At 40.6% G+C, this 23,566-nt stretch overlaps 1 protein-coding gene across 1 annotated transcript; it reads right to left on the reverse strand.

The window, feature by feature from the left end:
* Positions 1-17,516: 17,516 nt before the first annotated feature.
* SEC61B (SEC61 translocon subunit beta) lies at positions 17,517-23,402 on the reverse strand. The gene is made up of 4 exons (XM_063326379.1): positions 23,248-23,402; positions 23,040-23,137; positions 22,718-22,819; positions 17,517-18,021 (listed from the first exon to the last, which is right to left on the reverse strand). The coding sequence occupies exons 1-4, from the start codon at positions 23,248-23,250 to the stop codon at positions 17,934-17,936; spliced, it is 291 nt and encodes a 96-aa protein (XP_063182449.1). The 5' UTR covers positions 23,251-23,402; the 3' UTR covers positions 17,517-17,933.
* Between the last annotated feature and the right edge of the window lie 164 nt (positions 23,403-23,566).

Here is a 23,566-nt window from a genome sequence, read left to right on the forward strand (position 1 = left end):
ATATAGCCTTTGAGTCCTATTCCTATGTGCCTCTATACTCTATGTTCCTAAGGCCTTCATGCAATGACACGCTGCCCTCTTCAGAGCAATTTCCCAGTTCCAGCGCTTGAATCCAAACAATACAAACAAGTACGAAGGCTTTTGCATAGGCAAACATGGTATTTTGGATCCATCCTTCTATCCCTCCAAATCCAAGGTGGCAGAGGAGCTTTATAGAGGTGTATAGCCTTTCAAAGCTATTACCTTTGCATTCCTACAAAGGTCCCTGGCGCCCTGTGCAGTGTGAAATTGTCTTATAACAACATCATCTTAAGTTTCACACCAGAAGCAAAAGGACTTCTCTACTCTGACACTAGGAAAAGAAAATCACCCGCCTCTCTGAGGACAGAAAGCTGGTGCAGCAACAGAAGTGATCTGGCAGTTCTTGCATAAACAGGAAGGGAAGAATTCCACAAATTTGATGACATGTGGTCTTTATTTTCAGAGTTGTTTGATTGACGAGTGACTGTGAAGGGGTGCTGTGCACAGGGAGCTCTGCTGATGGGCCTCGTGATCCAAAGCTGGAAGGAGCTCTAGGCTGATATCATTGCTACCTGATGACAATTTTCTGGCTCTGGGGGTTATTTCTTCTGTCAGACATACTGGATTCTGAGTGACATCTCTCCTTCATTTCACGTGTCTTTTTTTTTCTCTTAGTGTTTTTTTTTTCCTTCTCTGAGTTTTCTTACAGTATAAAATGTGTGAATGGGTATGGGGTTGTAGTCTGAAATCATGAATGTCGTGTCTCTGTTTCACTCTCATTTTTACAATCCTTGCTTTACACACAATAAAAACTACCAGTAAAATAACATGGCCTATTCCCCTCTCTGATAAGTTTAGGCTGCAGGTTGAGAACTTCTTGAAAGTTCAGCCTTTGTGAAAAGACTACAAAAGGAGCAGGGGCCACAGCCTAATGCCACAACACCTTAAGACCCTCCCATCAGTAAAAGCACAGACCAATGACTCACTTTCCAGAAGCAGGAAAAAAAAAAAACAGTTAGAAAATAATAAATTTTTGGACCAAATAACATAGCTGGGAAAAAAAAACCACAAACAACAGGTGAGATTTTGGACACACAAGCCCTTTAGGGGGTTCTTTACCATAAGGTAGTCATGGTTTAAAGCTTTAGTATCCTAGATATTAGCCCTAATTTCCACAGATGCACAATGAATTCTAAAGGAAAAAACTCAGCACACTAAGTAATGTTCAGTTTACCAGTGACATGCAAAGCAGAAATTCCAGAAATTACACTTCCGGCTATATGAAATGCAATTATATTCAATGTATCCAAGGTATATGTTGTTTAACGTGGCGGTTTGTTTTATGAAAAGAAAATGAAAGACATCATTTGTATAGCTGCTTAATGTTTTATTCCTGGCTGGGTATTTGGACTAGGAAAACAACAGCTTTCCTTTTGGCTGTTAGTGTTTAATTATTCAATGTTAACAGCCAAGAAGTAAGCTGTTAGCCCTCCTCCTCTTCTTCGCAGCTTTTCTTTCCCTAGTGGGTCTAAATCTGTCCTTCACACATACGAAGAGCAACTTGAATTGTAGGGATTTCATTTTGGCCTCACAGGAAACAGCCTATGGCTTACAGTATTTCCTTTTAATATCGGTGTGGTTTGTTCTCCAGTCTTTTAAAATGACACAGCAGTAGCTTCATTTCGTCTGTCTTTGATGCTCTCCTTTAAACACCATCACACACCCTTCTCCTTCACAGACCTGCTCCCAAGGTAAGCACTCTCAGCATACCTTCTGAAATGTAATGACTATTCTACCCAAATCACTGTACCCACTTCTAAACAAGGTAAATAAGCTCTAAACATGGTGGTTTTCCTCCTGCTTCCTGAGAAGTCTAACCAGCACAAGATCTAACTAGATTGACTCTAGAAGCATTTAAAAGTTTCCTTGAAAGATGGCAGATCCTGGTATCAGAGGATGACGACTGCTTGAATCATCCCCAAATAATATGTCATAAAGTACATGACATATTCACTATATTTGGGTCAAGTGCATGAAGAACAAATCCAGCAGTGTTATTCTAAGCAGCGTGCAAGCTGCCTTTTCCTAAAGACTCAAAAAGTCATACATCTTGCCTCTCTAGGATGAGGGCAACTCATGACATAATCACACATCTTCATTGAACAGACCTCTCCCCTTTACTCTCTTCAGAAAAAAATATCAGGAAACAGATTGATGTGTTCCAGCAAAGTACAACAAAAGGTGGGTATGTACCCCTCCATGACAGGTCATCCCTAGCTGCTTTTGCTGTATCAGTCAGGGATACATAACCATTTATGGCCTTTTCCTAATTTTTGCTACCAAATCGTTGCATTCAGGTTACGCTACAGACTGCTTCAATTCCCATCAGTCTGATACACTTGAAATGTTAAGGGCAAAAAGAACACATCGTATATGCAAAGCCATGAACTTACCATGAGCTAAAGTCTTAACGGTCTAATGAAAGAATTATCAGCCCAGTTACAATGATGCTACCACTTCACGGTTCAAATTATATTCAGTTGAAATTGTATATACATGAACATTTTAACATCTATCTATTTCTCTGGTGGTGTACTTACATTTCCACTGCCCCTACGGGTCTTAACGATGATAGCTTCACTGCAAGGGTGGGGAACAGTGAGTTATCAACATCCAAGTCTTTCTCCAGTATGATGTTGATGATTTCTTTCTCTTCAACTTCGGATCTGCTTGGAGTCCTTTTTACATGTTTTCTAACATACTCTACACCTTGGTCTTTTTCCACTCATCTCCAACTCTTTGTTACACATGTACTTACTACATGTGGTGTGTATTATGCGTGTTGGGCATTTAATACTTCCTCTCTTTGTTATCCCTAACTGGTTTTACCCAACTCTAAGGGTTGCCTTCCTTCAACCAGTAATAAGTGACCTCTGCGAGCTGTTCATAGCCCTGAGGTCTCTGATACCATCCTGTCCCTGTACTCTTAAGGTGTGTTATTCTAGGATCAGTCATACATAGCTCAAGAGTAAGTACCTGTCATTAATATCTTCTAGTTACAAAAAAATACGTAAGAAAAGGTGTTACACCACACAGTTGTACAATGCTGACCAAAAGCTAAAAAAAAAGTAATAGTTACCTGGTCATTAAATAATCACTATTATAGGTAAAAAAGCTAAAAGAAATCTGCAGGTAGGCCAAGACAAGTCCATACAAAGTCTGACAGGTCCAAAGGCCTCTGTTGTTAACTTCAGACAAAGCCTCTGGCTTCTTACAATGAAAGGCAACTCCCTATCCACTGGGCTACAAGGCTACAGCTTTTCCTTGAACACTGGCCTTATGAGAGAGATTTGGAAGTCTACAGTAGAAAAGTCTCTAGTCAAATTCTGAGTTTGAAAAAAACCTCTCAAGAATTTATATGTCTTCAAATCAGAAGTGGACCTCTGACAAGTGATAGGGACTGTGATGCAAACCCTTTCTCTTTGAGATCAGATATTCAATTCAGACTAGATTAGAAGGGACTAGATTTCATTACACATCAGTCAGTCTCTATGACAAATGTCTGAATTACAAATTTGCCATTGTACAGGAAACAAACAGGCGTTTTTATTCAGAGAAAAGAAGAGCAAAACTGAAGATTTCATGGCTGTGAAGAGAAGCTGTTCTTTGGTTCAAATGAAAGCTTACTTCTCACCAAAATGTGCTTGTACTCCTGAAAGATGCTCACTGCTCCCTCTCTAGCTCAAAATATAGGAATAAACAGCAAATGTGAGTCTCCAGGACAGTCAACATAATCCTCAGTCTCTGCCTGCATATCCAAACACAAATGCGGGTTTAGACTGGGGCTCACCGTCTCTGACCTCTCTCTCCATTTCAATGTCTGCATTACTTCGAAAAGATGGGTGATCCTGGTTACGTAATGCTACTAAAAAGACGTCTATGAAATCCATGTAACTCTTAGCTCAGCCTTTACTCTTTCATGTGTTTCTTGTGAGGTTCTCTTATTTCAAGAGAGAAATTACTATCAGACACGGAATCTCATAGCTCATGGAAGAAGCAATGTGACCTTTGTTCCTATTATCTTCCAAAAATATATGCGAACTTAATTCCACCCTAACATGATTCATGTTATTTCCAGACACCCTCAACACTGTCATTGTCATTTACCTCGGTGCAGATTCATTCAGGAATTTGGTGAAGAAACTTCCAGCTGATGACGTTGTGTAGAGAGGCGTTATTCAGGGACCACTGAGCTAAATCCTCTATAAACAGACCAAAAGCAATCCTGCATCACAAAGACTGACTTCCAAGATCTGCTCTGGATATTTTAACAGATCTGGGAGACAAACATTCTCATGTTCTGAGTCTACAATGTGTAGAAAAGAGGAGGCTCAATTTTTCATGACTGTGTCTTTTTTTTTTGCAACCCATGAGCCACACTGACTTGGGCTACTCATCTTGAAAAAAGGAAACAGGACAAAAAATAGTTATTATACCTACAGAATTTTTCAAAACCCCAAATTCCTCAATTAATTAAGATTTCCTGTCTGCCCTAAATAGTGTAGGTATTGGAAAAACAAGGACACTTGGTTACAGATAGAAAACAGATTGACAAAATCCTGCCTTTGTGATTGGAGAATGTCTGCACCTTTAAACACTGGAAGTTGTTATTGATTTCCCCACCAGATGGAGTAGCATGTACAGTTTTGATGATTCCCGCAGACATGTGATTTACTTATTTGGAGTGCATACTGTATTCTTAGCCAGTATCATAGAACTATCTCTACTTAGTTCAGTAAATCAAAAATTCAACCTTCAAAGACTGCATAAAACTGAGAATCTTCTTTCTCTCCAAAACTCTTCAGGACCTTTGATAATCTGAAGTAGGCTTTTACTGAGGTTCTGCTCACCCTTAGCTCTTTACCTCAACTGCTGTCCAGCAGAAATATCCCGAGTTTCAGAGAACACAGAAGTGTCAGAAAGGCTCTGCAAGAATCATTGGGTAATTCAGGTTGGAAGAGACCTTGAAAGGTCATCTAGTGCAGCCTCTTGTTACCTACAACTCAAAGGTGGGTCACCTATGAGATCAGACCAGGCTTCCCAGGGCTTTATCCATCATCAGGTCTGAGAACACCCAAGGGAGGAGACTGTACAATCACTGTGGGCAACCTGCTCCAATGGCTGACTGCCCTCGTGGTGAAAGGTTTCTTCTTATATTCAACCTCTCACGTTTCAACTTACGCCCATTGTTTCCCATCCTCCTGCCATGTCTTGCTGTGAAAAGCCTGCCTTCAACTTCTTCATGTGTAGGTATAGGAAGGCTGCTATTAAGCCTCCCCTTCTCCTACAGGGAGACCTACACAGGTTCAGTTCCCTCAGCCTCCCTTTACAGAGGAAGTGCTCCAGCCCTCGACCACCTCTGATGGATTTGCTCCAGTTCATCACTGTCTTTCCTATACTGAGGGGCCTCAAAAATGGACATAGACACTCTCTGCTGTAAACTGACATGTTGTGCCATTACTCTCCTGTATTTCCTAGTATTGATAGCTCATGCATGGGCTAACTCATGTTAGATGGACTTTACACATTTATGTCAAGTCCACAGCATTACATAGAGGATTATTTGTAATTTAAGGACATGTGAAATCCTGGATTCTATCCCAGCCTGTGTCACTGAATTGCCATGAGGAGAGGATTAAATTCTTCAGTTTCCACACTGTTTTCATGGAAGGACAGCATACATCTCAAAGGAAACGTATATACTGAGTTCATCCCAACTCGGCAAGTCTGACTTGAGACAAACACTACTCTTTCTTCATTAATGTGACAAAAGAACATAGAATCATAGAATGCTTTGGGTTGGAAGGGACCTTAAAGATCACCCAGTTCCAACCCCCCTGCCCTGGGCAGGGACACCTCCCACTAGACCAGGCTGCTCAAAGCCCCATCCAACCTGGCCTTGAACACTTCCAGGGATGAGGCATCCACAACCTGTTCCAGTGCCTCACCACCCTCACAGTAAAGAATTTCTTCCTCATATCTAATCTAAATCTCCCCTCTTTCAGTTTAGAACAGTTACCCCTCGTCCTATTGCTACACTCTCTGATAAAGAGTCCCTCTCCATCTTTCCTGTAGGCCCCCTTTAGAAGGCTGCTAATAAGGTCTCCCCGGAGCCTTCTCTTCTCCAGGCTGAACAACCCCAACTCTCTCAGCCTGTCCTCATACGAGAGGTGTTCCAGCCCTCTGACCATCTTCGTGGCCCTCTGCTGGACCCATTCCCATAGGTCCATGTCCTTTTTGTGCTGAGGACTCCAGCACTGCACGCAGTACTCCAGGTGGGGTCTCACCAGAGCCGACATATCCCCTAATACTGTGAGATCAGTTTCAGAAGCAAGTGTGATAGGGTGGGACCCACCCAACACTTTCATCTCAAGCTATATTTTTCCTGGAAAAGACAGGATGTCACTAGATTCCCCAGCAGAAACCAAAGCAGTGCTTTCTGGCAATGAACAAAGGTGGGCACATACACAAAAAAATCGGGAGTGGCTAACTGGCTCCACTTATCTCAGTGTAACTTCTCAAACAAGACATGGGAAGTTTATATATCTTAAATTACAGAGTTCGATTGGTTTATAAAAAGCTTTTACGTTGCATTGCCTGCAAGAGCAGGGAAAGAGAACTTTGTAGCATTGGTATTATTTTCTCCCTCTAGGCTTTGATGCCTATATGGTAGAGATGAGCCAGGTATAAACATCCAGACACCTGTACCCAAACTTTCTGGAAAACATCCATACTTCAGCCACTATGTGGGATCTGGCTGGTCAGCACTGGCAGTTACCTGGAATAACTCATTTTAGGGAGATAACCTAGAGACTGAACCCTTTTTATTGGCAAAGAAGTGCCTGGCAGAATGGTTACAGTTGTGCTGCTAGAGACCCTTTTCCTTTCAAAGAGTTAGTTCAAGGGAAGATAGAATAAAAGGCAAGTATATATTCAGAAGTTTTCTTCCTTCTACTGGGATCACTGCGAATGCTGAGAGGAAATGCAGAAAAGCACACTTTTTTACTGAAATTATACTAGAAATTAACTTTTATGTGTTGCTCCAGCCATCTAGTGCATGTTGTAGGCATCTTCCAGGATGGTCTGTGGGAGACCTACACATAACAGAAATGGTGTAGGCTATTGAGAAGTAAGAACTTTATATAAATCCATTTATGAGCCAGCAGATAGATCTGAATGCACAGGTGGTGAGTGAGAAATGAACAAGCAGAAGGCCTGGGAACAGTGCCTAGGGAATTTTGGGAAGGCACTCTCAAGCATGTCTGAGTTTTCACTTGCATCCTCCATGCAAAGTAGAGCGTGGGGCTAGAGCCTGCTCTTATGTGAAATCCAGTATCACAATGCCAGCCTTGCACACAAGCCCAGACATTTCAGGTTTTTTGTGAGGATGCTGCAAAACAGGACAGCAGCTTAGAGTAAACCTGCAGTGATGCAGACTCGTTCTCGTGCTCCTGGCAGGAAGGCAATTGGTCTCATTATCTGCATCTTCAGCAAGTTTGTGAAGACACCGCATTTCAGAAAGCGGTAGCTAGGTTGGAGAATAGCACTGTCATCCAAGGGACTTTAGCAGTATGGAGAAAATGGCCAACAAAACCTCCCTAAAGTTCAGGAAGCACACATGCGAAGTCCTGCATCTGGGATGGAGCAACACCATGCAATAAGACACGGACTGACTCACCAGACAGCAGCTCTGCAGAAAAGGACCTCGGTGTTCCAGTGGACAAGCGGAGCATGAACCAGCAGCATGCCCTTGCAGTGATGAAGGCTAACCATATAGCAAGATGTATAAAGAGCACGCCAAGGGAAGTAATCCTAAAGATACTCCTTTATTTGACACTCGTTTGGAATACTGTGTCTAGTTTTGTGCCCCCAGTACAAAAGAAATAACAAACTGGAGAACCTAGGAGAGGGCTGCTTAGATGGTTGGGGGCTGGAGCACACGACATGCAGGGAAAGAGGCAACTGGGTTTGTTTAGCTCAAGAGGGCAAAGGAGGGGAACGCTATCTGCTGTCCTCACCTACCTAAGGCTAGGGAGTAGATGGAGTCAGAGTCTTCTCAGCAATACACAGCAAAAGGATGAGAGGCAATCACTGCAAGGTCAAACAAGAGAACTTCTAATTGGATATAAGAAAATAATCTTCACCAGAGGGTGGTTAAGCACAGGGACAGGTACTCGGTGAAACTCTGAGATCTCCCTCCTTGGAGATTTTCAAAATGTAATTGGACAAGGCCCTGAGCAACCTGATCGAGCTTTGATGCTTGCCCTGCTGCGAGCAGGGGGCTGGACCAGAGATGTCCAGGAGTCCCTTCCAAAATACATTTTGTTATGACCTATACCCATATTTCCAATATTATTTCACATTGTCATAGCTACCTGGTGTTAAGTCCTGGTTCCAATTTGAATTTCCAGTTAATGGAAAATGTTGACATTTGACAATTACTTTTCATTTTAATTTTGACCAAAAGAAACCAAAAATTTTTTAATTAAGAATTTTTTAAGAAGTTGTTTTGAGATTATAGAAAGTTAAGCATATTGATATAAAAATATATTTTTAGTATTACATTTAATGGTCTTTATTCATAGATTACTTTTAGAAAAGATCATGAATTTATAATAGCTCCTCATAAGTGCTAACTTTGTTGTTTAGGAGGAAGGCTTTTTATTTTTTTGTATGTGAACATGCTCTGGGGGAAGATGTGGCTTATTTTATTTCAGTCTACTATATACTGTAAGTTCTGGCAAACTACCTTCTATCTTTATCTTTTCATGGCTATTTATTGAGAACGTAGTAGACACATGAAAAGCTGAGGCTATTGAACACGAAAACACCCTTCAGCAAGATGTTAATTAGCTGTTGATCTAAATACCTTTTTTTCCAAGGAAAAAACCATCTTCTAGTCATCCTTTTGGACAGAACTGCTCCATTTTCCCTTAACACTTTGTGGTTTCATAATTTCTCTACTTCCCCAGTGAAAAGGCCTGGCTAAAAAGGCCTTAATTTCTAATGCAGAAGAAAAGCAGATTCCAGAGGTTGGAAGGGGTGGGGCGAGGTTAAAAGAAAACCAACTTTCAGTCTTTATTTATACCCTCAGAAAGCAGAAAGGGACATCTATCCCCATCTTTCTTTTCGCTGCCAAGTCACTTCTGAAGGCTGCCTGTTGTTACCAGAACTGTTCTTGAGGTCCAGAGAGCTTATTCTGTTGCCTTGCCAGCAGACCTTAGAGCTCAAGGAGGGAGCCATACTGCACTACAGCCAGATCTGGTGTGATGCACCACAGCTTATGGCTGTTGCTCCATATCACCTCCATTTCAGGCTCAAGACCCATTGCTCCAAAGCGTAAAACTACACTGGAACCCAGTTATTCCACTGCCTGAGGGAACAGCTGCAAAAGAAGGGCTGCAAGGGACCAAGCTAAAAAGGAGGTCATAGTGCTGAAACACCAGTTTCACTGAAGACAGCACTTAAGCTGACTTAACGGGGCAGGTTCTCCTGCTGCGCAGAAGCAAGTCAGCAGCATTCACAATTTCTTCCTCCTGCTCTTATCTGGAGGTGAGAGGAATTTCCTAGTTACACAACTGACTAGTTCCTCAAATAGTCTAATACCATACCAACAAATACACATACATATATTTTAACCCAGCTTACTAAAAAGTCAAAATGCTAGTATGTTTGGTCAGAAGAAACAAGCGCTGAGCTTCTAGAATGGAACCACTGGGATTTGTCCTCGGGGTGTGCTGGATACATTTGCTGAAGTCTGACGACAACAAAAGCATAAAAACAACATGTCTGCTACCCGTGGGGTATGGAGGAGGCGAAGCAGTGATTTCTGCTTCCCTCATTTGACTTCCTCCTCCTTCCATTCCACAGGGTTGCTAGCACACCTACCCACAGCTGCTCTGCCTACCCTTTCCATGCACGGCCATCCCTAGTGACCTCTGCTCTACTCACCTACCTCTGGTATTCGGGCAGAAGTCCACCTCAGGGGCAAGCTAAAGATATATTCCCAGACCTTATGGTATAGTACTTGTTTTACTGGTCTGTGAAGAAAAAGAGTGAACACATCACATGACATGCTAAGAAAGGCTGTGAGAAGTTCAGAAATACTCCCAATATTTCTGAATGTCAAGGTTGTGTCTTAAACTCCCAACACACTCACATTTCTAAAAACTTTCTGATGTCATCAGGTTCAAGTATCATCTAACTCCTGAAGCCAACCTTTCTATCAGTCACTTGTGGTGTATTTCAGAAGTGTAGAATCACAATTTTGTCACGGACTTGGCTTTGACAGCATTATAGCATTAAGACTACGCATACCATAAACTCACAATCTGCCCAGTGACTGCAACTTCAAACAAATATATTCTTGTTCCTGGTCTCCATAATGCTCCAAATATTAAAAACAAAAACCAACAACAAACAACCAAACAAAGAACCAACAAAATAAATCAAAAAGGCAATCTTTTGGAGGAAGCACATTGTTTTACAGCTCTTTCCTTACCTTAAGTACAAGGAGGGTCTATTTTTCTAATCAAATTGAATTTAATCACCAGTATAGCTCCTGGGTATTTATTTCAGGTTTACAGTAAAGAGCAAGCTTAGGAAATGAGCAGTAAAAGCATTAATTTTCCTTTTTGACACAAACCTACAACTGCCTTGTCCTCCTCACACAGATGCTTAGCAGCTTTCCCATTAGCTTCACTATGAGACAGTCAAGCCCATCACACACAAAGTTTGCTAACATTTCTCTAGGAGGTTTTCTTTTTATTCCTCATTGGTTACGCAATTATTTTGATACAAGATGAAAACTAATAAATATTTATATCCATTCAATTTGGTTTTTTCCCCACTGCATAGGGGCGACTCAGTTGCCGTACGTAGCACAAAATGCTGCTGAGCAATGGCAAGGCACTAGCAGACAGCCTCTGTGTTGGCACAACCAACATGAAACAAGTTAAAATGAAATGGTTCAGTGATACCCACATGGAATAAACATGCCCCACCACCATTTACTGACTTATTTTCTTTTTTAAGTGCTTTCCTGAATTGTCAATTACTTTTTCTTCAAGGAACACGGTGCTGCTAAAACTTTGGAAAGTCATTGTTGATAACTGTGACCTGCCAAGTGTAGGGGTTTTTTTGAGTTTTATCACCACTGTACACTCTCAGATTATTTCATCACCAAAATGAAGTTAAAGATCAGTAACTCTGTCAGCAGCAGCTGGGATGTATGTTTGGATTTCATCTCAATCTGTCACCTACAATGTTGACAAATGCTCCAACTACTCTGAGTTGCTGACCACAGTTCTTCAACTGCCTAAAGCAATAGGCACCTACACAGCATCTTTTCACTTGACACTAAAACAGGTTAGTAGAACTACACCCTAGAAATGCAGATTTGTCACCAGTGACTGACTATAAAAGGTGCACGACTATTAGCAGCCACATTGTGGAAATCTAAAGTTAAATCTCACCTTAGAGAGGCAAGATTTCTGTTCCTTCACACAGAGAAAAGGACTTCATCAAGTTACCCATTCTCAAGAAAAGCCAGGAAAAATGGTCAGAAAGGGCTATCACGGGATGAAATAGTGGTGGTCCTTAAATATCACGATGGAACAGCTGCAGGTGAACTACCTTGCTTGGACACCAGGACAAATAAAAGACCTCTGTGCTTTCTGCAGAACATAGATGATTTTTCAGAGAAGCTAGGCTGCCATAGCCACAACAGCCCAAGCAACTGAGATACAAGGTTTGCTGCAAGATGTCATTTTACTGAAAAATTTTCCCCTCAAAGTGGTCAATCTTCATGCAGTGGTCAAAGACAAGAGGCCCTATCTAATGCTCTTCTGTTCTTGAGTTTGCCATGTGGCAGAAAGTGGTTAGAAATAGTTTCAGCTTGGAGGTAGAAAATATTCTTGGAAGCAGAACTAGCAAAAACATTTTTCTTCTTCCCACAGCTGTTTTGAGGTTCTTTTTCTGTTCAAAAACAGGGAGATAATCTCACTCCACAAACTCTGTCATTAAGTGAAGGCAATTCTACTGTTAGGTCATTTTGCATGCAGACAGCAGGGAGATTAGTATTATTTAATTCCACCTGGAACAGAGGAGACAAAGGCTCTAATTCTACTATCCACCACTGTGAGTTCCTCCATGCACGGGTTTTCAACTTTCTGTAAAGTTTTGTTTTGTTTTTTTAAATAATGTCCAAATGCCAAAAAAGGCGATAAAAGCTTTTCAGCAAGGAGCATGGAAACAACAACAGAACAAAATTAGAAAGCTAGGTCTACCAAGCCCTGCAACTGCACCAGGTTCAGATTCCCACTCCAGTTTGGTCCTTTGCAAACTTCTCAGCAGTTTGTATCATGCTGTTATGTTTTTTTCCCTCACGGATGTCTTCCTGAGGTGAAGAACACATACGCTCTCCTCCACTCATTACAACATACACTGTACTCTAACTGCAGGTAAGTACACTTTCTTGTGTACTCTTTCTTTGTGTAAGGAAGGAGTAACGTTACTCACCAGCCACTCTTGGGAATGTTAGGCAACATTGTTATAGGTTCTTTTCATATTACCTTACTGGAAAAACAATCAGAACAGTAGCTAATAAACTTGGAAGAAGGCCTCACAATGGCATTTGATAATTAATAGATGTTGGGGATGCAGTCCCTCTGGAACTTGAACATACTGACTGTAAATGTAGTTCTGATTTTATTTTGGAAGAATTTCACTGAGATAATGTCTTACCTCTGCAGCATTTGTAAATATATTTGATATCTCTCTGTAGTATCAGAGAAGGAAAACAGGTCAGTGTATTTACTCAGTGATAAATGCTTGAATGAAAAAAAAAAAAGAAAAAAAAATCACACTAAACTAGCTAGAATTTCACTTTGTTAATATTAAGACAAAGAGCTCTTTGGAGGGGGCAGCGTATGAAAAGTTTTGCTTCGTTCTGTTTACAAAATGATAGTGTAACTTCAAAAAATTCCTCCATTTCTGGTTTGTCAAAAAATGGCACACACTATTCTGGAAGGCAGCTGTGCAAAAAATCCTTCAAAATAAGAAACAAGAATAATTATTTGCAACCTGCAGCTGAATATGAGATAAAGGTATCAAATCTCTGGTGATTCACATCTGAACTTGGATTTTGTCATAAATAAAACGGATCTGTTCTCTTCACTGTTGTTACTACCTGCCACATCTCTGCATCAGGGCATTATCCTGTTCCATGGCACAATTCAGTATAATTGTCAGTCTCCAAAGAGAGAGAGAGACAGCTAGAATATAGAAGGAAGGAAAGAAAGAAAAAGGTCACAATACGTGTTAGGGATGAGGTGTGCTCAGTAACTTCACACCTGCTCTTGCTTTACCTTCCTTTCTTTTCACCAGGTTCTGAATCAAAGCAGAAATCAAAAATGCTATACAATTTTCCCCTCAATAAAAAAAAAGCCAAAAGGTTGACAGTCCCTTCTTATAGCTCACATCCCAATCAAGAATAATTAATACTATTAATGTATTACTAACAATGCCAAGTCTACAAAACATAGCCTTCTATGAAACACATTTATATAAACAGTAATACTATAATATAAAATGCGCCGTATTATCAAATCTGGAAGTATATTTATAAGTTAGCCTTTGAAAAAAGAAGAGGCACTTCTTTTTCCAGCCAAAAAAAAAAAAGGAAAAAAGATAATTTTTTCTACCAAGTCCCTCACAGAATCCATTAATATATTTATAAAATCATTTAGCCCTCACCACATGACCTCAGTATACCATCCACTCATCTCTGGCCAACACAGCTGAGGAAGAGAACACAAGCTGTTCTGTTTGCTTCTTTGCATTGCTGTCACGGTACAGGCTAATAAGGGCATACCATCTTACATTTTCAGAGACGCATCCTTTTGCATTTCTAAATTGATAAAGCAACCATATACAAGTGCATGCATGTATCTGTACAGATAAATATATATATGCCTGTAGAAAACGCGTTATAACTTTCTGTGAACAGTACTGAAGAGAGCTTACATTAGTTTATGTTATATCTGTTAGGTTCAGAGAGCTTAAGAAACAGCTGGAGGTAGATGAGACATTGGAAAGAGCTGACAGGTTCTTCTTGGAGGGTAAATTCACAGCCTGATGTGATAAAATTTAAAAAAAATAATCCTGCTGCAAAAGAGCTGTGGATGTATGGAACAGTCATGAATTATGCACTTGAACAACTGCCCTTCCCCTTGGTCCCTTCAAGAAAGAGAAACATTGTGAGTGACTACCAGAGGCACAGTATTTATCATGACATGATGGCAAAAGATCAGAGTTCCCATGCTATGTCCACACTACAAGAAAGGTTGGCCTGGATGTAACCAACTGGATACCAGTAAATTGTGAAGGCTAGAGGGTGGAAAAAAAAAAAAGGATTGTTTTTGTGTAGTAGAGCTGGCTTCTACACAGACAGCAGAAGTAAAAGGTAGCTCTGAAACATCAGAACTAATGAGTTCCCATTCCTACAGATCTACAGCTTGTGAGTGACTGACTCCAGTGAGCAAAAAGGTGCAAGAGCAGAGAGTAAAGCTTTTCCCATCATGAAGACATTTAGGAAGTCTAGCTCTGCCCCTGTTCTCCCTAGATAACAAGTTAAAAGCGAGAGTCTTTTGCTCAGAGGGAGCTTCTACAGTCTTCCTCTTCCACCAGCTACCTGTTCCATTCAACCCTCAAGAACAGTGTCTTTTGGCTTCTACTCCTCTCTTAAACCAGGCTGAAGTTGGCTCACATGCTCAGATCTATTGCTGGGGGAGGGAGGGAGGGAAAGCTAGAAAGACACAAATGTACTCATGTACAACAGGACCACTTCCTTATAAAACCTCTTCTTCACTTGAGCAATAATGGAGCCTGAAGTTGCAAATATATTTATTTTTTTTTTTAAGTCAAGAATAAAATATTCCATCATATCTTCTACGGAAATATAAGTTCTTCCAGGTTTCCTGAATCTTTACTGTTAAGGAGACAAAGTAAAGATCTTTGTGGACCTAGAGCCTTCTGTAGCACTTAAGTAGACTATAAAGATATATTTACAATTTCTAACAGTCAGCTCAGCCAAGCTTGTATTTCAGTCACATACAAGTTGGCATAAAAATCCAGTCCTCCTAATTCCTAGTTGTCTAATATGAAGCTTTGCAAGTGACCATCCTTTCTTCTTTTCCACCTATTACTGAAAGGCAAGTTTTCTGTATTACAGATTAGCTACTGTTTATCAGCCTGGACATATTTTATTCACCCAGGCCCAAAAGAATTTCACATTCATTGTTAGCCTTCTGGTAAGTCTTTGCAACCTGCATTTCTTTATCTGTATTTCTGCGAAGCTGAAGTTTCAATAAATATTGATTGCAAGAATCCACTACAACTCATGTACACAAAATGATAAAAACATGAGCATGAGTATCTAACACTTTCACACTAATCATTAAAATGATCACAAATTGAAAACATAGGATAGAGAAATCTGTCTTTTTATCGTGTACAAGGAACATCAAACAAAGCTATGGATGTTTCAGCTAAATGCATACAACTAAAGTATCATTTATTTAATGAATTAAAGCAGCATGATTTTTTAAACCATAGGAAAGCTTACACTCCTAAAATATAAAGCCAAGAAGGGGTGAGACGTAATTTTTGCAAAACTAAAGACATTAGACTCTTTGGCAGTGTACGCAAAAATCTATGATACAGGTCATTCTAGAAAACAAAATATTTAATCAAGGCAGCACTGTCGAAATAGTCAACATTTTTCTACTCAGTTGAATTAAATCTAGGCTGTACAGCAGTAAGCCTTTCCCCCAGCCCTTTTATTTTTCTGAGTTCGTAGCTGATTTTGGTCTTTAGAAGCAGGAAGATACCAGACAAGCAAAAATATGGAAAGCTTTAAATGGAATTATTTGATGTGGCAAAACTGCTTTTAGGGACCGCAAGTGGTTCCAATAAAGTTGCTTCCTGTTTTGTTAGGAAACTGTATCATCAAGAGTGAAAAAAAAGAGGTTACATACTTAGATATTAGTGTTATCCATTACTCCTTTCCCTTTGAGTACCACGAATTAAGTCAGCAGCACAGTCTGCTGCACAGTCCACACGGTCAGTAGAACAACTGCCTTGCATTTGGTCTTTTCTTAGCATTTTCTTTCTTGCCTTAAATGAAATCACTGAACATGCAGATTTTATTTTCTTGTGAGGCAAAGCATTTAATAAGAGATTAAATCTCTTAAATAGGAGATCCTTCTCTCCGCCTTTTGAAGAGGTGAGATAATCCCCCTATTTGTTTTACTTTCCCTTGTGTTTTTACTTCCCTTCCATATGCACAGCAGTGAGTGATTTGTGAATCCTTTTCCCTTTGATACGTGATTTATTTGGCTCCATTTCCAATGCTTTAGTGTATTCTGCTACCCCACTGCCTTTGAGTCACCAGAATTCCCTGTTCCTCAACTTTCAATCCTCTGCAAACATAACCCTCCTACCATTACATTTTGTAAGACAATTTTCAGTTTCTGCTCCAAGTCTTCTATCTTTCCCTCTACATTTACACTAGGTATCATGGCATAAGCACAGCTCGAAGCAATCTTCCTTACAGCTCTGAGACCACATTCCTTACTCTTGCTTTTGTTCTGAAGTTTCTTCTTTTCAGAAGTAATGCTACTTTAAGAATTGCTTTAAAGCAAGGTAGTGTGTAAGAGAGGCTGCGTCTACGTGTCAGCAGTCAACACTTGTATCGCGCTGCGTAACCAAGAATATTATTTTCCCATTACAAGCTGATATTCAAACAGGAATCATAACATGAACAACAGGCTGAAATAATTATATCCAACTGTACGTAAAGGCCTGATTTGGTTATATGAATCTCAAGACCACATCAGCAGTGAGAAACACTAGAAACAGCAATGTACCAATATGTATCTACCTTTAAAAAGATAAGAGCTCTCTGACTGTTCAAAAGGAAAATAAAGAACATCACCCACAAGGAAACTGGAGTGATTATATGAAGAGCCACTTAACTGTATCTCAGCTCGTTTGCGTGTCCTGTTATTTAAAATGCGGCCATTGCTTTTCCAGTCCTCCCATTCCATTTTCCTCCCTAAGTCTCCTGGAAAGAGTCTGGACCTGTAGAAGAAACATGTCTTTGACAGCCATGCAATTATTATTTTAAAAATCTGTTGGGTACCGGTTCATGTTGTTCCTCAAGTGCAGTTTGAAAAACAAGCATACTTATATGCTTTTATGTATAATGAGCACTAAGTAAAGTTTAACTTGCATTTAGGAAATAAATCCAGGTATTTTTCTGGACTTAAGAGAAGAACATGACAAGCTCAGCTACTGTACGTCAGTTTTATTTCAACAAACATGTCTGTCACCTTTGCATGCTTGTGCACCTGATTTTGCCTTTCCCATTTACAAAAAAAAAGATCTTCTGGCATAAAATTATATAGCAGTGTACAATATAGAAGAATCTGATTTGAACTGTCAAATGGCATTTACTCAGAAATATTGTTATCTATGAAAACCACAAGGATAACGTCTTAGTTGTGGTATGTTGGAATAGGAGGAAAAAATACAGTTAAGACTGTTTCTATTTTCCATATACAACTTTTATTGCAATACCTGTATTCTAAGTATACAGATACAAATATAAAATGACCCATGACAGACTTTAAACCTGCCCAAATAGCAAACTGAGAAATTAATTCGATATTAGAGCCAAAGCTGACAGGACTTCAAGAGGTGATAGGAAGCTTCCCCAGTCTCTCTCCAAGAACAACCAGGATCCACCATATTTTTGGTCCAAGATGTATGCTTTAAGTTGGCAGATGAGTCTATGAACGAGTGTATTTACCCCAGATGTGCAGCATAAACACAGAAGCAATAAAAAGAAGACTCATGACCAAAACTGGAACAGGCCCACTAAAAATAAAGAAAAAAAATTGCATTAACATAAAAAAAAGTCTGCTTTGTCCAAAGGCCAGTCATTATCAGCCAAATGAACTCATCAGTTCATAAGCAATTGTACGAGACAACTCTTATTCCATTCCCATAGAAACACCTTAAAGTACACAGAAATGAGTCAGCCATCTCTACCAAAACCAGCTGCTGCCCCACGTTTTAAAGATACAGTTTTGCACACCCTAAATGTTACATAACTATAAAGCACAATATAACAACAAAAGCCCTGCACTTATTTGAAAAGTAATTAATGGCTCATCATTACTCATCATTGTGAAAACAATCTCCAGAAAATTATCATCTCTATTTACTACTCAGATAGCCAGCTGAACAGAGATGTAGTCAGATACAAAAACCAACAGAGTCCTCTAGCGGCTAGTAAAATTTTGGCATAAAATTCACATTAACTGTTTATTCAGAGGTTTTATTTCACTTGAAGACAATGGCAGCAGTGGGTGAGAGACGGGTATTTCTGTTTTCTTGAAAACGATACACAGAATGTCAAAGTTAACTCCATCATTAAATCATTACCTAAAATGCATAAATCAACAATTTCTTAACTTTTTTCCTTCCCACTTTTTCACATTCTTTAGAAATTGTATAGTGATGTTCTTAAAAAACAGTTTAATCTTAGGGTGCGTGTTGAGAGACTAAATCAGCTGTTTCACACTGTTCTGAGACACAACAATTATACACACTATTACACAGTTACATGCACTCAACACTGCTTCATAGCACTTACTTCATACCATCTCATTTCTGATTTTCAACCTGCTATTGGGAGAAACACCATGAATTCTGTTATCCAGCCTGGATCACCCCCCAGGTTTATAAGCAGGTAAGTGTTACTTAAAGTAAAAAGGAAACTGAAAATGTACTGAAACAATTTACTAACATATTATTCTATGAGATCATGGTCCATATACTTCAAATGTCTATAACTATAATCTTACATTGAGTTTTAAAACTCAATTATTGTCTATCATACTTAGACTTACTTGGGTATGGAGAACCCTGAACACAGACATAAAGCATTTTGCAAACAACAATGACAAAACATGCACAATAAAAAAAGTCTACACACACAGTGACTACATAAGTAACACCTATCAAGGGATACCTTTCACTAAGCCAACAGAATGTACTTCTCAATCCTCAGTGTTTTATACATATTTGAAGTTTATGTCCTACATAATATAAATCATGATGATATCAGGTGCACAAAGTCCTTACACTTTACCTGAATTACTATTTAATTCATTTGAGCTTTTAGTAGTAGTAATATGTATGCTACCCTTCGCCGAAGGCACGCAGGAAAAGATGAGCAACACTAACCAGAACAGAGCAACATGGAAATGAACAGGGAGGACTGTTTGTGTGCTTGGTGGGTTTTTTTAAAAAATTAAGATGACATTGATTCTCCTACAGAATAATCAGCTTTCCCATACTGACCTGTGTATCGCATTTCCTCCAGTCCTAAAGACAGGCAACCTGCTGAAACCCTGCAATTCTCCTCTATACACCTGAATCTCCTCAGCCCACCACACAGTTTAAATAAATAAATGCATAAGAAAACCAATTCAAGCACCTCACTTCTAAAGATTTCACATTGTGCATTCTCAGAATGTCTTTCATAAGGCTGCATGTTATACTGTTACCAAAGACAGGCCTCTGCTTTGTTTCTAAAATAGTTGTTTCCTACTAACCTTCTTACTGTGTGAGAAAATAGCTAATTACTGACGTTCTTACTGTGTAAAAATATTCACTGAGCTGATGTTACAGATAGTGATAATGAGGAGACAACCGGAAGTAGTTAATCACTTCAGGGTTCTTCTATACGTCAAGTATGTAGGATAGAGTTATGGCTACTTCAAAGAACATCCTTACTATCTTCAAGAAGTTGGCAAACTTACAGCAAACTGTTATGTCCTGAGATGACTCAATACCTCAAAAGGATAATGTGCGGAAGGGTCTCCTTACCCAAATGACCACTGAGACACTCACGCTTGCGCAGGAGTGTTTTGCCGATGCAGCAAAATTTGATATGCACGGGCCATAAGACTATTCAGTCATCCTAATGAATATGTAAATCTAGGTGGAGTTATGTATTAGGTAGGCGGAATAATGAGAATATTTTGTGTATAAATAATTAGTGAACATCCCCCCTAAGGCGTGCTAGATTTGTGGGTTTTCCCCCTAGCACCCGACATCGAATAAAGCAATATCTCCTCTCTAAACTACTTTTGGTTTCGAGGGCTTTCATTTCAGGTAAGAATACCACAAGCCCAATTTGACTCTCAATCATGACTCCACAGGAAACAACGCCTACATCTCTTTAAGCAAGAAAGTTCAAGACAAGACACAGGAACCACAGGCACCAAATGCCATAGAAAGAGCAACATGTTTGGGTTTAGTCTTCTTTTCAAAGTACGTGATGCTCGATCTGAGTTTGAAAGAGAAAAATATCATATCCCACTCTCAACCAGATCCCCCACAGCACTCTTTTGCTAACAGCGTTTTTAAAGACACATATATATATTTTGTAGCACCCTGTACTACAGATGAATGAACTTTACAGAGACGAACCAAACTTGCTTATTCAACATATTTATTATTTCTGATGCTGAGCACAGAAACTAAATACCTGAAGCACCAGAGGTATGATTATGCACAATATAAAATACAAAACTTCTGATCTAGCGTGGAATTCTCCTGATCATAGCTAGCATGAAATAACCTCGTCTCAGTTGTTTTTATGTATTTTTTCACAGTAATTTTAAGAGATCATCTTTTAAACAACATCAGAAAAGAAAATACAAAAAAAAAAAAAACAAACCCACCACCAGGCTAAGCTTTTACATTGCTTTATGCAGTAGTGATCACAACCATTTTTAGAAAGAACTTTGGCTGATGAGCACTTTACTGAGGCAGCCACAACCCCTCTATAACCCATTTTCATTTTTAAGCCTATTGGATAGGACAGAGATCATAACGATTGGTTGCTATGGAAAAAACATATGTAGAAAAATACACGGAAAGCTGTAAGCAAGAAAGTTGCTCCCAAGCCATAGTTCAGAAAACATTACGTATAACATGCAGGTGTAAAACCAACTCGCTTTTACAGATTTGTTTCTTCCATTAAAAGCCTGTCCACACAGCTACCCACAGTAGCTTGCAAAAATAACGCTCCCAGGGTTCCAAGATCTTAAAATTGGGAGCCACTGTGTTGCAACCTAAAGAGAAGGGAAAATCTACATACTGACCTACTTGTACTGAAGATTAGAACAACTGAGTGGCCATTCAACATCAAAAGTGAAACCAAAGGATTCACAAGGAAACTTGGTAAAGCTGTTTTGACAGCTTGTATCACAAGTCTATTGAAAAAAATATCTACATAATGGTAGAACACTTCTGTTTTTTCTCAATTTGTTGTTTGTGTGGTTTTTTTTTTTTTTTTTTTTTAAAGTTGAGCTTTAGTAGACCAAACAACACAGAAAATAATTGCCTTGCCTATCTGCGCTGATTTGCTCTAGAACACTGTTGTCGCTCATTGTCATCTTCTTGCCTTGTCTCCTCTCTGGATTCAGAATGGAGAACGCAAGACCTGCAGCAGCAGAACACCACTACTTTGCTGGTTTGCTGTATAGTTTTTGTTTTTTAAAGCTTCAAGCACATGAAAATGAAAACACCTAAGACAACTTCAGAGGAAGGATTACTCACGGAACAATCACTAACTAGACTACCACCAGCCCTCCCCCAAATTTTTTGTTCATGCAGCTGGTAGCAGCCCTCTTAAAGGGATCCAAAATAAACCAGAAATGGATTCTAGAAAACAGAAGCAATAGGGACATCCCTGAGTGCCTTGAATCTCTTAAGCCCGGTGAGAACAAGTATAACTCTACAAGAAGTACAAAATCCCACTCAGGGTATGACTTAGCATGCACCCACCAGCTGAGATACACCTTTCACCTTTGTTACCCAAGTATTAGGCTGCAAGGTTTCTTTGGGAAACTGATCTGAGTGATTCCAACTGGCCAACAGTAAAAACTTAGGGTCTCTTTACAGCTTAAGGGATACTACCACCAGATATTTGACCACAATCTTAGAATGTTCACCTTGTAAAAACAGAGATCTACGAGGTATCAGAATGCTATTCACTTTGCAAGCTTAGCTAAAATAATTTAGCTTTAGCTTTTTAATAAAAACACCTGAGATTCTGCAAGCATGGGGCATACCAGTTATGTTTTTAAGTGGGGGCTAGATCACAACATATCCATTAATATAGAAAAAACAAAAGCTTAATTAAAAAAAGATAAAAAACATGCACATAGATGCCTAAATTCACTGTGACAAGTAATCTTTTCCAACTTCAAAAGGATTGCTTGCAGTCTTCAAAGACCACTTAAGGTAAGTCTAGCCAATTACAAAATATAACTTGTACCTACCTTTTTTAAGCCACTGTAACTTTAGAAACCACCTCTACAGGTTTATAAATGAAATAAAATGTTTCATCCCAAATCTATCCAAGAAGCTATCAGTTCAGCGTGTTTCCCCATGCAGACCAGAACATCGACCTCTCCATTCAAAGACTGAAAGACTACATAAGTAGGTGAAATACACAGCCCCATGCCTGCCACCACCCACATATCCAACTTACACTTTGAGCCCTGGAGAGTCCTCAGTGTAGAACCGCCACATCCCACCGGTACCCGTGGAAGTGGCGCGGCCTGCACTTCTTGTCCCACAGCTGGCATTCTTCCTTTAGGGGACAACGGCATGAAAGAAAGACGGAAACACATTAGCAGCCTGCCAGCTTCCAGCACTAACCACCCCAAGAGACTCTGCAGAGGCAGGACGCTTGAGGACACCAGCCTGTGCAGCCAGGCAAGCACGGTGGCTAGCACAGCACCGCCCAGGGCTACAGCCAGGTGCACGGAGGAGTGAGGAGACAGCCCCACCGGCGCCCTGCCCGCACGTACCTCTGCCGGACGGTGGAGCCGGCCGCTCGGGGAGCCACGGCCTTGCTGGGGGAGCGGCCGGAGGAGCCGACGCTAGTGGCACTGGGGTTGGGCCCGGGCTGGGGAGAGAGAAGAGAACCGGCAGGGGGTGTGAGGCGGCGGCGGCGGCGGACACAGCCGGACGGAGAGGGAGCACCTCAGCCACCCCCTGCCCAGGGCAGAACCTCACCATGGCGGCGGCGCTGGCTCAGAGGGTCGGCACGGCCTCACACACGATCCTCTACGGCCGCTCCGGCCACGTCTCTACCCGCAGCAGGCCCCGCCCCGCGCCGCGCCTCCCGGGGCCTGGAGGCTGCCCGGCACCATGCCTGAGCAGCGCCGGCCGCTCTTCCCCCCCCACCTCCCTCCAGCGGCCGCTTTCCGAGGGAGCCCCCTCCGCATGACGCCTCGCTCCCCTTCACTCCCCCACCAGCGGCCGGGCCGGGGCAGCCGAGCGGGGGAGGCGCGGGAGGAGGTGTCGGGCAGCGCCGTGGGCCGCCCGGAGGGTG

Source organism: Chroicocephalus ridibundus, chromosome 2 (genome assembly GCF_963924245.1).
Source record: "Chroicocephalus ridibundus chromosome 2, bChrRid1.1, whole genome shotgun sequence".
In the NCBI taxonomy this organism is placed as follows: domain Eukaryota; kingdom Metazoa; phylum Chordata; class Aves; order Charadriiformes; family Laridae; genus Chroicocephalus; species Chroicocephalus ridibundus.

Bases quoted from the DNA above. Each gene is read 5' to 3' on its own strand.
- SEC61B (XM_063326379.1), bottom strand. The intron at 22,820-23,039 runs GTACGTGCGGGC...TGTCCCCTAAAG, and splicing joins GGCTCCACCGTCCGGCAGAG to GAAGAATGCCAGCTGTGGGA. The intron at 18,022-22,717 runs GTAAGTTGGATA...CTTTATTTTTAG, and splicing joins GACTCTCCAGGGCTCAAAGT to TGGGCCTGTTCCAGTTTTGG.